We start from the raw sequence: 13230 nt of genomic DNA, 5'->3' as shown, positions 1-13230 counted from the left end.
GAAAATGGCCTTCCATGGGCTCCGGAGGCCCTCTGGAAGCCAGAAATAGGCCCATTCCTGGATTTCTGGAAGTTAGTCCTTAAAAATGGACTTAGGATCCAGATTGGAAGTTCCAAAGGCCGAGCTGTTTCCCCCGGTCATGTGATTGTATTTTGGGCCACCTAGCAACTGGCCTGCATTTACTGCTGTTTGCAGCATTTGGTAGCCACATGACAGCAATTGACAGATGTTTTTTTCCCCCCGGAAACTGCCATTTACTTCGTTTCCAGCAAAAAAACGTCCTTCAGGTTTGCATCCCAACCAGCAGTGTTCAGTTTGTGACCATGGCGTTTGCTTTATGGCTGCCAAAGAAACGTCACATCATTGGGCCAGTCAGTCGTGAAGGAGATGCGTTACTCGGAACCTTGACACATGCGCCTTACCTGGTCTCCAGGTGATAATCCATCACATCCCAGGCATCCCAATACAGAGGGACATCATCAAAGATCACGAACTGGTTGGCCTGGCAACCCTCCGGAACAGCCTCTCTGCAACGAGAAGTCCAACCCAGAGGGATCAAAGGAGAACCTCCCTGTTTGCAGAGCTTCGTACGGATCGTGCAGTTACAGGAAGACGTACCTTTTTGGGCGTAGTAAAGAAAGAGACACCATCCGTCCCAAAGGATCGAGGCAGGCCTGGATGATACCATTTGCCAACATCACAGAACCATCTGCCTGGAGTAAAAACAATGGAAGGTTCTCTATGGGTCAAGCTTCCCAGATCCACCAGACAGGAAATGCGACCAGGTGAGCTATTTCGACTTTATGGCAAAGCTACATTAGCAGAATCTTGCAAGACTGAAATTACCTGACATCTCCATTACAATCAAGAAATTAGGCAGAGTCCCTTCTGAACCTTTTTCTCTATGTATTATGCAGCTTTGGGATATGCCTTCTCTTATCCGACTGTTCTCTAAAGCTACTGGTACATTAACTGAACGTTGCAGATCTGACGGTGCGAATCTCCCGCCATCTGTTTTACAGCCTGAGAAGTTAGGGAGGGTGCCTTCTGAGATTCTTTCTCCACCCATTATGCAGTTCTGGGCTGTGCCCTCTTTTATCTGATTGTTCTCTTTTATCTGATTGTTCTCATCATGGGAATCAAAATTTGTCTTATCCCCTCATTCACACCACATGCTTTTGTTGTTAATGGTCCAAATAGCCAACGTTGACGTGAATTATATCCTAGCCTTCTAATGCATTAAATGCAACTTGAAGTTGCTAGGCCCCATGAAAACTCTACAAAATATCAACCAGTCGACAGGAACACAAAGACAAAAGTTTTAAAAAAAATATAACCCAAGAAGGCAAGGCCAAAGTCATCCCCCAAATCATTTCTGCCATAACCCAGGAATTCCTACCGTCCGCCAAAACTCACAGGGAGAGGCTCATCACATTGTCGTGGACTGAGCAGCCATATTTGCAGTCGTTCAACAAGGCAACCCCAACTGAACGTTGCAAATCCAACAGTACAATTCTCCCAACATTTCATTGAAAACCCCACAAAAACTAGAAAGGATCCTTCCTAAGCCTCTTTCTCCGCCCATAATGCAGCTGGGGGCTGTGTTGCCTCTTATCTGATCCTTCCCTGGGCAGTTTTGTGACCTGTTTCCCAAGGTATTTCTCACATACCCTCACAGCATATTATCACCATCTTTAAAAACAGTGGTAACGTAACCTGAGATAACTCAAAAGGCAGTCATTCTCTGGCTTTTGTACAGGTAGTCCTCACTTAGCAACCATTCAAAGTTACAACAGACCCTCAAAAAGGTTCGCACAAGCTCACCTCTTTGTTGATGGTCACAGGATGTGGAGGAGAGAATGACTCTCGAACAGCACAGAAGCCCAGGCTGGGAACTGTCACCAAAGCTGGTATTCAAAGGCACAGAAGGAGACAGAGAAATTAGATATTTTGAGAACTGGTTCCCAATCAATCTAAAGAAAAGTACATTTTTTTTAAGGTGCCCGAGGCATTGTGGGTAGGGACTCTTGCTGTGAACAAGCCTAAAATTGAAGCAGGGTTGGCACCTAAAGTCTCAGGTCCTTGTGGTCCAGTTCTGGAAACGACTTCGGTTCTTTCCCATGGCAAAGTGTTGACAACCAGGACGGTATCGCTGCTCTTGTCCTTGCTGGCCAACATTTGTGTGCACAAAGAATGGGTGGCCTCTTTTAGAAGCTGGGCTCCAGAACTGCAGATTTCTTGACGGAAAGAGAGGAAGAGAGAAAGGACTCCCATCAAAGGAGTGCCCACATTCCGAATGAGCTATGGCAATGATGTATATTAGCAAAGGAAACTGGAGCCTTAGCGCATGCTGCAGAAGAGATTAAATCAGAGTTATAAATCTACGCCTCTTTCGTAGCTCTCGTATAGACCTTTCCTCTGCCCTGTTACCCAGGATCTCACAATCTAGTTATCAAGGTTCTACCAAAAGGAAGAACGCTACCTTCTGCTGAGCAGAACCACGGAGGCAGATAACCACCATGGTTGTCCATCAGGACTGGCACTAAATCACCAGAACGTCAAAACTGATCCTGGCATTTTGAGTCACAGTGTCAGGGTTCCGAGGGACGTCCTAATTAATTCACGAGCCTCGAGCCAAGTTTCAAAAGAAATCCAATTATTTATTAGGAGCAACATGTCGGCATTTCTCCCAAGTGCAGTCGGCTCTGCCCTATGTAATTTACTGCCCACCTATGACCTTGTTTCCCCCCCTCCTCCCAGGGTGCGTCATAAATCACATTCTCCAACTAAGCACTTTTGCCAGCTGTAGAAAACACTCCTCTCTGGCTGGGCTTGGTAACTTGAGGCACAATCTGGAGAAAGGTATGCATGGAATGTGCTTCTGGTCGTAGCAACGAACTACTCCATCAGATCTCCTCCCCCCTGCCTTTCTTATGGCAACTTGAGAGCAAGACAGGAATGCTTTACAAGTTGACACACAGTCTACCTCTCCCAAACTAAGCCAAGCAGCACAGCCTTAGGACTGTAATGGCCATTTATGGTCCCTGAGCTTTGGCAGGGAACGAAACCAATTCTCAAGGCTGGGTTCCTTCTCACCTGAGTAGTACCGCATGGCATCCTCTACTACAAGCTGGATACAACTGCCTGGTAAGACATCGTGGAACTGGTTCAAGAGCAGCAGCCTGCAGCCAAAAAAGAGAGGTGTGGCCTACTTGGCCATTAGAAGAACCAGTCCTAATTCCACAAGCATTCTATATTCTACAAAAGACCAAAATTTTGCATTTTGAAGTTTATACCTCCAAAGGTGCTGAAGCCGAGCAGAAGGATACTGGAAGGAACGTTTCTGCACCAGAGCCAAACTACTCAGGATCTCGACATCATGGAGTAAACGCTCACATTCCCTGTTTCCCTTTTTAATCTGAATCCAGAGGGAAAATAGGATTTTGTACAAAATGTCCAGCGATTTAGAAATAAAAATGAAAAAAGAGGCATTAGGGAAGGAAAGCAGGTTAGAAATCCTACTGCGCATTGACAAAAGTCACCATCGGTCAATTGCAAAAGGCAGCTCACTTGGGAGGAAATTGACAAAAGTCACCATCAGTCAATTGCAAAAGGCAGCTCGCTTGGGAGGGAATTGACAAAAGTCACCACCAGTCAATTGCAAAAGGCAGCTTGACTCAGAACATCTTACATCCTGCAACCATTCCTTTAACACCATCAAACAGCATCTGTCTATCACAGGTCTTTGAGAAGGACTTGACAGGTGCATAAAAACGGCAAATCCAGTCTAAACCTCTGACTAATTGTGTGATGAACCATAATATTAATAGATACATTCAAGAGGTATCATTTTGAATCCTGGAGCCCGCAGTGAAGCATTAACAGAAATTTCTAAAAAAACTTCCTATGAAGTCTTGGCGTTCTCTCACCTGCCCGTGAGTTGTGTAGGTACCATTATGCAGTTCCAAAAACAGCTCTCCAACCCAAGTACAGAACTGAGCCTTTTCCGTCTCCAGGGCAGAGAAAAATTGATCTGGGACAGACATTTGGACCCTGTGTGAAAGAAAATCACCACTGCAGAAAACACCCCAACCATGACAATCTTGGTCTTGCATTCATTTAAGGAGCTTCCTCTCTAAGGCATATTTTCTGAACTTTAAGATGGACTTCAACTCCCAGAATTCCCCACCCAGCATGGGTTAAGGTTGAGAAACAGTGCTCTATGGCAGGAATCTCTCCGCGTTTGAAGTCCACAAGTCTTAAAAGTTGCCAAGCTTGGTGATCCCTGCTCTAAGGCATGAGTAACCAAGTACAGAATTTTATTTTCTTGGCTTTGTTTCTGGTTTGTTTCTAGAGTTTAGCCAAAAGGAACCAACCTGGGTAGCCCATCGGTATCCTTCATTCTCTGTAGCCTGTCGAGCATCTTCTGTGTGGGGCCCCCTCCTCCATCTCCAAACCCAAACAGAGCGACACTGTGATTCACACGGCCCTTGTCCTTATTATTCTTCACCGTTCTCAACATCTAGGAGAGAGGGATGGTAAGGATGAGGGCAGATCGCCCCTTCACCCGATATTTTGACATTTCCTACCTTCAAAGAAAGCGGTAATTCACTGGGCTTGTTTCTTCTGCTGTGAAGATGGAAAATTGATTTTCCTGGGTTTACTCACCTCATCCACATGACCAGACAATCCATAGGAATCTGCAGGAGGGAAGTGAACCAAAACCTGGGATCCATCCATGCCTTCCCAGAAAAAGGTGTTGTGCTATTAGAGAAGATTGCAAAAGGCCAATAAACAGCCTAGCCCTCAAAGAGTTTAATGGGATTGGTCCTGAAATAAATACTGGACTAATATCAAGGCGAGACCTACCACTGATCAGCAGGTCCCTGCATCCAGGTTTATGTGAATTAAAACATAAATCTTACCGGGAAAGTGTTCACCAGATTCCAACTCAGTTTCTGAGTTAAGAAACGACGTATCCCACAGCCACGCATGATTTGTGGCAGTTGTGCTGAATAACCAAATGTGTCAGGCAGCCAGAACTGGTTTGGGGAAGGAAAAAAAAAATGACATTGTCTGCGAAGCGCTGGCAGTTAATCTATAGAAGAAGCTGAGAATAAAATGTGAATCGTAGGAAAAACAGGATTCACTGCAGAATTGACATTCGGCAGTGCAGAATGATGAGGAAATTCAGTTTAGCTTATATAATTATGGAGAGGGATAGTAGGGGTTAAGGCCTTAGGCTAGAAACCCAAAGAGGTGAGTTCCAGTCCTGCCTTAGGCACGAAGCCAGCTGGATGACCTTGGGCCAGTCACTCTCTCTCAGCCCTAGGAATAAGGCAATGGCAAACCACTTTTGAAAAACCTTGCCAAGAAAACTCAGGGGGTTATCCAGACAGTCACTAAGAATCTAAACAAAAAATGGTATATAATTATGGAAAAGTGTGATGCTTTGGTCTGTCCTACCAAAGAGCACAGGGTGAATTTAAATATCCTTCAATCTCCAGCTTGCCAATTTAGTTCACTGGTTGCTACAGGATTTATGCAGAGGGTGAGCTGAATTCCTTGGGACCAGGCACCGTAGTCCTTTACGGTCCCTACTGCTATCCACAACATTTTAAGTTAATGGACAGCACTGGTTCTGATTTGGGATTTGAGGCTACAAAAATTCCACCAGGAGCGAAGAGAATTAGGGAAGCACGAGGAAGTCAGGAAAGAAGGAGTATAAATAGATATGCACCTCTAAGCACAGCTTCCCAAATTCCTGCTGGAAGAAACGCTGTCCTTGCAGGAACTGACGAACCATGGATTCTCCACTTGGAAGGTTTCCATCCTGGGAGGGAATAAAACATCCGTATTTCTACACCAGGAGTGGAGTGGGGAACTATGGTCCTTTTACAATCTGGGAAGGCTCAGGAATTCTGGGAGTTGAAGTTCACAGACCATAAAAGGGGCATAAGTTCCCCGTTGCTCTTCTAGACCGAGAACTGAATCCCCCACATCAGTAGCAAACCTCAGCTCACCAATGACCTTCCACCCAATGTTGCTACAACTAGCATTAGCCTAAATCTGCCATTTGTGGTTCTTGAGATCTTGAATATCACAAGGGTTTGGCAATATCACTCTTCTATGTTTTACAGAACCCGCTTTCATTCCATATCTGACCTCACATGCTGCATCCAGGCTAAAGAACAGACAAGGCCAAAGAACAGCTGGGGGAGGCAAGGAGGGATGGCCATAAAAGCAGGCCGGTCCAAATTGTGTCCAGGTTATTCTGACTGTGCTGTGATGGCAGGATTTCATGTGTCCCTTTCTTCAGCATAGTCATAATTTCAAGCCGTCGCTGAATGAGAAGTCAGTAAGCAAGGACCATCCGTAATGCAGCCTTACAAAATGCAGCCATGGTGGCGCAGTGGTTAGAGTACAGTACTGCAGGCTACTTCTGCTGACTGCTGGCTGCCTGCAATTTGGCAGTTCGATCCTCACCAGGCTCAAGGTTGGGTCAGCCTTCCATCCTTCCGAGGTGAGTAAAATGAGGACCCAGATTGTTGGGGGCAAGAGGATGACTCTGTAAACCATTTAGAGAAGGCTGGAAAGGACTGTAAAGTGGTATATAAGTCTAAGGGCTATTGCTATTTCTTTCCTTCCTTCCTTCCTTCCTTCCTTCCTTCCTTCCTTCCTTCCTTCCTTCCCTTCCCTTCCCTTCCCTTCCCTTCCCTTCCTTCCTTCCCTTCCCTTCCTTCTTTCCTTCCCTTCCTTCTTTCCTTCCTTCCATAACTCTGCCCACTGCCAGGAGTTCAATCCTGACTGTTTCAGGGCTGACTCAGCTTTCCATCCTTCCGAGGTCGGTAAAATGAGGAGCCAGATTGTTGGGGGCGAGAGGATGACTCTGTAAACCACTTAGAGAGGGCTGTAAAAGCCATGTGAAGTGGCATATAAGCCTAAGTGCCATTGCTGTAGCCCTTCCTTCCTTCCTTCCTTCCTTCCTTCCCCTCCCTCCCTCCCTCCCTCCCTCCCTCCCAGTGGTTAGAATGCATTATTGTAGACTAGGCTAATTATGCCCACAGTCAGGAGTTCAATTCTGACCGACTCAAGGTTGACTCAGCCTTCCATCCTTCTGAGGTCAGTAAAATGAGGACCCAGATTATTGTTGGGGGCAACATGCTGACTCTGTAAACCGCTTAGAGAGGGCTGTGAAGCAATGTAAAGCGGTAGATAAGTCTAAGTGCTATTGCTTACCATTTCCACCCAGGTTCCCCCGACCGGTATGAAGCGTCCTCTTCTTGCGAATTCTTGAATGGTAGCATACAAGCCAGGGTAATAAGTCTTCACCCATTCAAACTGCTGGGCCTGCCGATGAAAAAAGCAATAGAAACGTCATATACATGATGTCATTTCACCCTAGCTGCAGTTTACACACCAAAAAGTTGCTAGTTCATATAGTTTTTTCGTTGATCTATACCTGGGATCTTTAAACTTGGCAACTTGAAGACTTATGGACTTCAATTCCCAGAATTCCTCAGCCAGGCATGTTTTAAAGTTGCCACAACTTTTAAAGTTGCCAAGTTTAGAGTCCCCTGATCTAAGCAAGCAAATTAGAAGATTATAGGGGATTTAAAACATGGTTACGTGTTTCACTGAATAAACCACATACACATTCTAAGCCAAAATCCAAGCCCACGATAATAGGATTCATACCCAATCCAAACCCCAAAGAAACCACATTACGGTTCACATGCATGAACACATTTAAAAATGGGCACATATATATACATCAATTACCTGTGAACAGACAAATTTGAAGTCTGGGTTCTTCTCCATCAGGCGTATGACAGTTACCCAACTGCGGGCACATTTACGGACCGTCTCTTCGTAAGGCCACAACCAAGCTAAGATGACAATTGCAGGCAAAACGGTTCACAAAGACATTTGCTTCACTTTTATAGAAGATTGCTCTGGGCTGATCTATGACCATAATAAAGTTTTTATTGATTGACAAGAAGATGGCTTTTAATTTAATGTAATTTAATTTTTAGTTCATAGTTGCTTTAGCCATGTGTAGGATTGCGCAACGCCTGGAAATCATTCTTAGGAATCAAGTTAAGTGCTTTGCAATGCATACACACACACACACACACACACACACATCCATAGTCCTTGACTTACAATAGTTCATTTAGCGACCGTTCAAAGTGACAACAGCACTGAAGAAAGTGACCTATGGTCGTTTTTCACACTTATGACCTTTGTGGAGAATGGTCGTAAGTCACTTTTTTCAGTGCCGTATAAGATTGAACAGTCACTAAGCAAACTGTTCTAAGTTGAGGACTACCTGTATTAGAAGACCCGGTAGAAGCGCTCCCATCCTTCTGGGAGATCTTTCCTAGACTGGAATATATATACCCCGCGCACGGTTCCTACCAGTATCAATGTGGCAGTGGCCCATGGCATGGATGATGTGCTGGCTGTCTCCGTTTTTCTGGCAGAAAACAGAGCGGGCCAGTTCCCGCACCGCAGGGAAGGTTGCCGGGTTGTTGACGTCACACAGGTTCACCATCTGGTTCGCCGCGTAAAGCGCTTGGAAGCTCCGCTGGTTTTCCTCTCCGAGGAGCTAAGCGGGAAAGGAAATATACATTTTACGCTGGCTCAAATCAACCTCAAGGAATAAGGTTGTACCTGGAACTCAAATTTCAAAATCTAAACAGTGGCGGTGCTTTAACATATCCTGTTCGGAGGACTCTGCAAATGAATTCTTCACTGAGTCAACAATGCATTGTTATGAATTAGAATCAAAGAGATTTGCATCCAGGGTGGCGCAGTGGTTAGAGTGCTGTATTGAAGGCTAATTCTGCCAACTGCTGGCTGCCTGCAATTTGGCAGTTTGAATCCCACCAGGCTCAAGGTTGACTCAGCCTTCCATCCTTCTGAGGTGGGTAAAATGAGGACCCAGATTGTTGGGGGCAAGAGGCTGGCTCTGTAAACCACTTAGAGAAGGCTGTGAAGCACTGTAAGGCAGTATATAAGTCTACGTCAAGGGTCTTCAAACTTGGCAAGTTTAAGACTGGTGGACTGTAGGCCAGACAAGGAACAATGGATGGAAACTGAACAAGGAGAGATTCAACCTGGAAATAAGGAGAAACTTTCTGACAGTGAGAACAATCAACCAATGGAACAGAAGTTGCCCTTGGAAGTTGTGGGAGCGCCATCACTTGAGACTTTCAAGGAGAGATTGGACTGCCATTTGTCAGAAATGGTGTAGGGTCTCCTGCTTGGGCTGGGGGTTGGACTAGATGACCTACAACGTCCCTTCCAACTCTGATTATCTGTTATCTGAATTCCTCCTCCAGTCATGTAAGCTCAGGAATTCTGGGAGTTGAAGTCCACCAGTCTTAAAGCTATCAAGTTTGAAGACCCCTGGGTTAAGTGCTATTGCTATCCATGCAGACCTACAAGGATAGCCATGTCGTAACTGCAGGCAGTCCTTGACTTATGACTGTTTGTTTGGCAACTGTTCAAAATTACGATGGCACTGAACAAAGGGGCCGAGAAGACAGCTGAGGCAGGACCTTACACATACATTAAAATGGCAAAAAATGAGACATCCCACCTTGGCCATGTCCAAGAGGATTTCAAAGTCCACCAGAAGCTCATGGACATCCCGGTTGTAAACCACCAACTCTGCTCTATTCAAGGAGAACGTTTTGTCCGGATCCGGGGGTGCGATCATGCTGCCTTTCCCTGCTCCGAAGAGACCATTGCAGGCAACTTCCAGATAGAGGGTCAAGCTGCAGAAGGGAAATAGGTGCGTGATACTTTTCTGTTTTATAATCCACGGGCCTGGATTAGGTTCCCAGTGACTACCCTGACACTGCAAAATTTTCCACCCAAAATCACCTGTTCATCACCCTGGCAAATAATTTTCCTTTCCATTAGAATTTTGACAACTTACATTGTTTTATGTTAGCTGATTTATGAATTGCAGGCTATATGCATTTTCAACACCTGGCATTTCCAGGAAAGGATGGTTATCCCAAGTCAAAATACTGACAGGTTCATCTCAACTGAATTGCTAGAGCAGTACAGTATTATTTCTGTAATGCAGCCCAAAAGACTGGCTCACCCATGAGGTTCCGTCTCCTTTAGACTGTCTGTCAGCATGTAACTGGTCTTCTCACCTTCTCGAGTCAAACTCTGATAATGGCAAATAATATACAGTTGGACGGGGGGTGGGATAGAAAGACTGCATTGCCAATAAAGGTGGTCCTCAAATTATTACGTCCATCACATACTTTTATAAAAAAAATATTTCTCTCCAGCATTTTCCCCAAAGACTAGCATTCTATTTATCATGTACTTGCCTTTTTAGTATGGGGTGATTTTTTTTTTTTTTACGTGAAAAGCAAACGAATCTGAAAAATGATCCAGCTGGTGATAATTTTATGACAGTCACTTACCTGAATGGGCTGAGCATCCCTCCAAATCATTCCTTCTCCATCGCTTTCCCAAAGAAGATGCACTTCCTTTCCGGTCCATTTCTTGGGAATGCTGAGTTCTACTTTAAACCAGCAGGTGTGCCACCTTAGAAAAGTGACACTGAAACTGTCAGGATGCCACAAATTCCATTAACTAAAAAGTACAGTGGTACCCTTTGAACATTGGCAACCTGAAGCATTATTTTTACAAATAACTTCCATCTATTTTCCCAGCAACAACAACCCTGTGAGATGGATTGAGCTGAGAGAGATCCAAAATTCACTCAGCTGGCTTCCATAGCTAAAGTGGGACTTGAACTCATGATCTCCTGCTTTCTATCCTGGAGCCTTAACCACTAGGCCAAAAGTGGTTCTAAACCAGGGGTGTCAAACTCATGGCCCGTGGGCTGGTTGCATCACGTGCTGGCCACGCCCATCCCTGTTTTAGCAAAGGGAAAAAAAGTTGCAATACATCATGTAATGACAATGTGTCATTGCACGTTTGACACCTCTGTTCTAAACTAAAGCACAAACCCTTCATTTTGTTCCCTTAGGAAATGAGATGGGAAATTCAACTCTGAATAAGGAAATACTTACGTCTGTCCAAAACTATCTCCAACTTTAATAGGGCTGAATTCTTCTCTGATAGCTTCACTGTATGGAATTCGTTTAGAAGTTTCAAAGTAAGACAGAGAGGCCAATGCACATGTGTCACCAAACAGTCTGGTAAAAGACACACAATGTTTTATGTCTTTGAAACAGCACGCCAAAAGATAATACATTCTCAGAGACGGAAGACAACATATTCCTCCCTGATAAACTTGTCATGCTCTTCCAGAGTAGCACCTTTTTCAACCTTGCATGACTTAAATCTGCACATGCCTTTTTAGGACCAGATTCATGAAGTGAAGATATTGATCCACAAATGCAACTTTTCCCAAACAAGTGTTAAAGTGGGTTGAATTCCAACCTTTATAATCCACTAGTGACAGGGGAAATTTCTATAAATTAATTAAAATGGGATTGAATAGTTTCTGGATAAGTTGGCCAAAGGTTAGTGTTGTGAATTTCAACAATTCAGTTAGTCATCAATGCTTAAAATTAAACACTGATTAGCAGACAATGCAAATTCCTTGGTCTTTATAATGTTTGATCAGTTGCTTTTAAAAGTATTTGAGGATTTTTCTCTCCTTCCATCTTTTTCGGCTTTTTGTCCTTTGAGAATAAGCAATAGATTAAAATTAGTGTTTTCAAACTTGGAAACTTTAAGATAAGTGGATTTCAACTCCCAGAATTCCTCAGCCAACATGGGGAATTTTGGCAGGATGTCTACACAGCTCAATGTTAGTGAGGTTGAAAAACACCACTGTAGAGCACGAAAGGCGCTACTACGGCACACATTAAAGTTGCCAAATTTGAAAAACGCTGCTTTATATGTCGCCTGAACAACAAAAATCTTCAAGTGTTGCTTTCCATAGGCAGCAACTAATTAAAATTTTCAACTAAATTGCTGCAGTTAAAACTCTTTGCAAAGGGACACAAGCAAATAAAGGTTGCTCCCAGCCAACATCTTCCTTCTAATTCAATGCAGATGATTCAATGCAGATGATTCAAGTGGTTCAAAGCCAGCACCTTTGTGGCCCAAGATCTAAAATCACCTTTAATTAAAAATAAACAAAAGTCAGCCACAGAGGAAAACTCAACCTTTTGCAACCACATTGGGGCTTCTGTGCTTCTTAATTGTAAAACACAGAGAGTTCAATTAAATCCTGGATTTGCCCTTCTACTTAAACCTTTAAATTTGACTCATTTTGCTCCTCTTTTCTTTGAAACAAAACAATCGCAGCGTTTTGGTAACAGTAGAGGCAGACCTCGAGGTACATCCACAATTGAGCCCAAAATTTATGTTGCTAAGTGAAACATTTTTTCAGTGAATTTTGCCCCAATTTACGACTTTTCTTGCCACAGTTAAGCGAATCATTGCATTTGTTAAGTTAGTCACACAGTTGTTAAGTGAATCTGGCTCCCCCATTGATTCTGCTTGGCAAAAGGTCGCAAAAACGGATCACGTAACCCTGGGATACTGCAACCGTCATACAGATAACAGCTAATCAGAGTTGGAAGGGACCTTGTAGGTCATCTAGTCTAACCAAATGTGAACCAGTTGCCAAGGCCGTGTGAAAAACGATCATAAGTCCCTTTGTTCAGTGCCAACTTCAAACGGTCACTAAAGGAACCGTTGTAAATCGAGGACTACCTGTACTTGGGGAAAAGATGGGGAAGGATTTAGCGGACGGACCAGCCCCAACCCACCTTCCCCGGAGGTTGCAATCCACAAAATAATCCTGCGAAATAAACTTCTCCCCCCGTTCGAGGGTCGTGCGCCGGTGCTTCAGCACCGGGGACTTTAAATCGGGTCCCGCTCCTGCCATGCCTTCTTCAGCACCAAAGTTGGTCCTTCTGGTCCGGCTTCCAAATCCTTCCGTCCGACCCTCAGAGGGAGTTACAAAGATTCCGCCCCTTGCAGCATCGCAAGAGCCCGAGAAGACGACGCATGCTCAGAGGAAAGACACAGGGTCCCGCCTCTTAGTTGGCGAAGTTGCCCCTAGCGGCCAAAGGAAACCGCGCAACTCTCGCGAGATCTGAACCCTGAAGTCTCGCTCCCTTGAGCCGCTATCCCTGACCGGAGGACAGAGGAGGAGGAGAGGAGGAGGAGGAGGCGGGCACTGACGCACGCGCGCCGCCCCTCGCGCCGAGG

At 44.7% G+C, this 13230-nt stretch overlaps 1 protein-coding gene across 3 annotated transcripts in view; it reads right to left on the bottom strand.

Annotated features, from left to right (window-relative positions):
* Nucleotides 1-13082, bottom strand: part of MAN2C1 (mannosidase alpha class 2C member 1) — an 18411-nt gene extending 5329 nt beyond the window's left edge. For all 3 annotated transcript variants that reach the window (XR_015750764.1, XM_087972498.1, XM_087972499.1), the window contains exons 1-19: nt 12786-13082; nt 11070-11195; nt 10455-10578; nt 10121-10191; nt 9608-9785; nt 8422-8611; nt 7783-7889; nt 7240-7350; nt 5741-5833; nt 4926-5042; nt 4669-4764; nt 4377-4522; nt 3930-4053; nt 3297-3418; nt 3097-3182; nt 2067-2237; nt 1825-1907; nt 619-713; nt 423-527 (exon numbers count right to left, since the gene is read on the bottom strand). Coding sequence is in view for 2 of the 3 variants with exons in the window: in XM_087972498.1 (XP_087828624.1) it covers nt 423-527; nt 619-713; nt 1825-1907; nt 2067-2237; nt 3097-3182; nt 3297-3418; nt 3930-4053; nt 4377-4522; nt 4669-4764; nt 4926-5042; nt 5741-5833; nt 7240-7350; nt 7783-7889; nt 8422-8611; nt 9608-9785; nt 10121-10191; nt 10455-10578; nt 11070-11195; nt 12786-12904 (2264 nt within the window). In the remaining variant the exon portion in view is untranslated. The remainder of the gene's footprint in view (nt 1-422; nt 528-618; nt 714-1824; nt 1908-2066; nt 2238-3096; nt 3183-3296; nt 3419-3929; nt 4054-4376; nt 4523-4668; nt 4765-4925; nt 5043-5740; nt 5834-7239; nt 7351-7782; nt 7890-8421; nt 8612-9607; nt 9786-10120; nt 10192-10454; nt 10579-11069; nt 11196-12785) is intronic.
* Nucleotides 13083-13230: the final 148 nt, after the last annotated feature.

This window comes from Notechis scutatus, chromosome 11 (assembly GCF_049901735.1).
Source record: "Notechis scutatus isolate UNSWTSFEM ecotype Mainland chromosome 11, rNotScu1.2, whole genome shotgun sequence".
NCBI classification, from domain to species: domain Eukaryota; kingdom Metazoa; phylum Chordata; class Lepidosauria; order Squamata; family Elapidae; genus Notechis; species Notechis scutatus.
The sequence above is the reverse complement of the archived record's forward strand: the minus strand, read 5'-3'. Positions and strand labels throughout refer to the sequence as shown.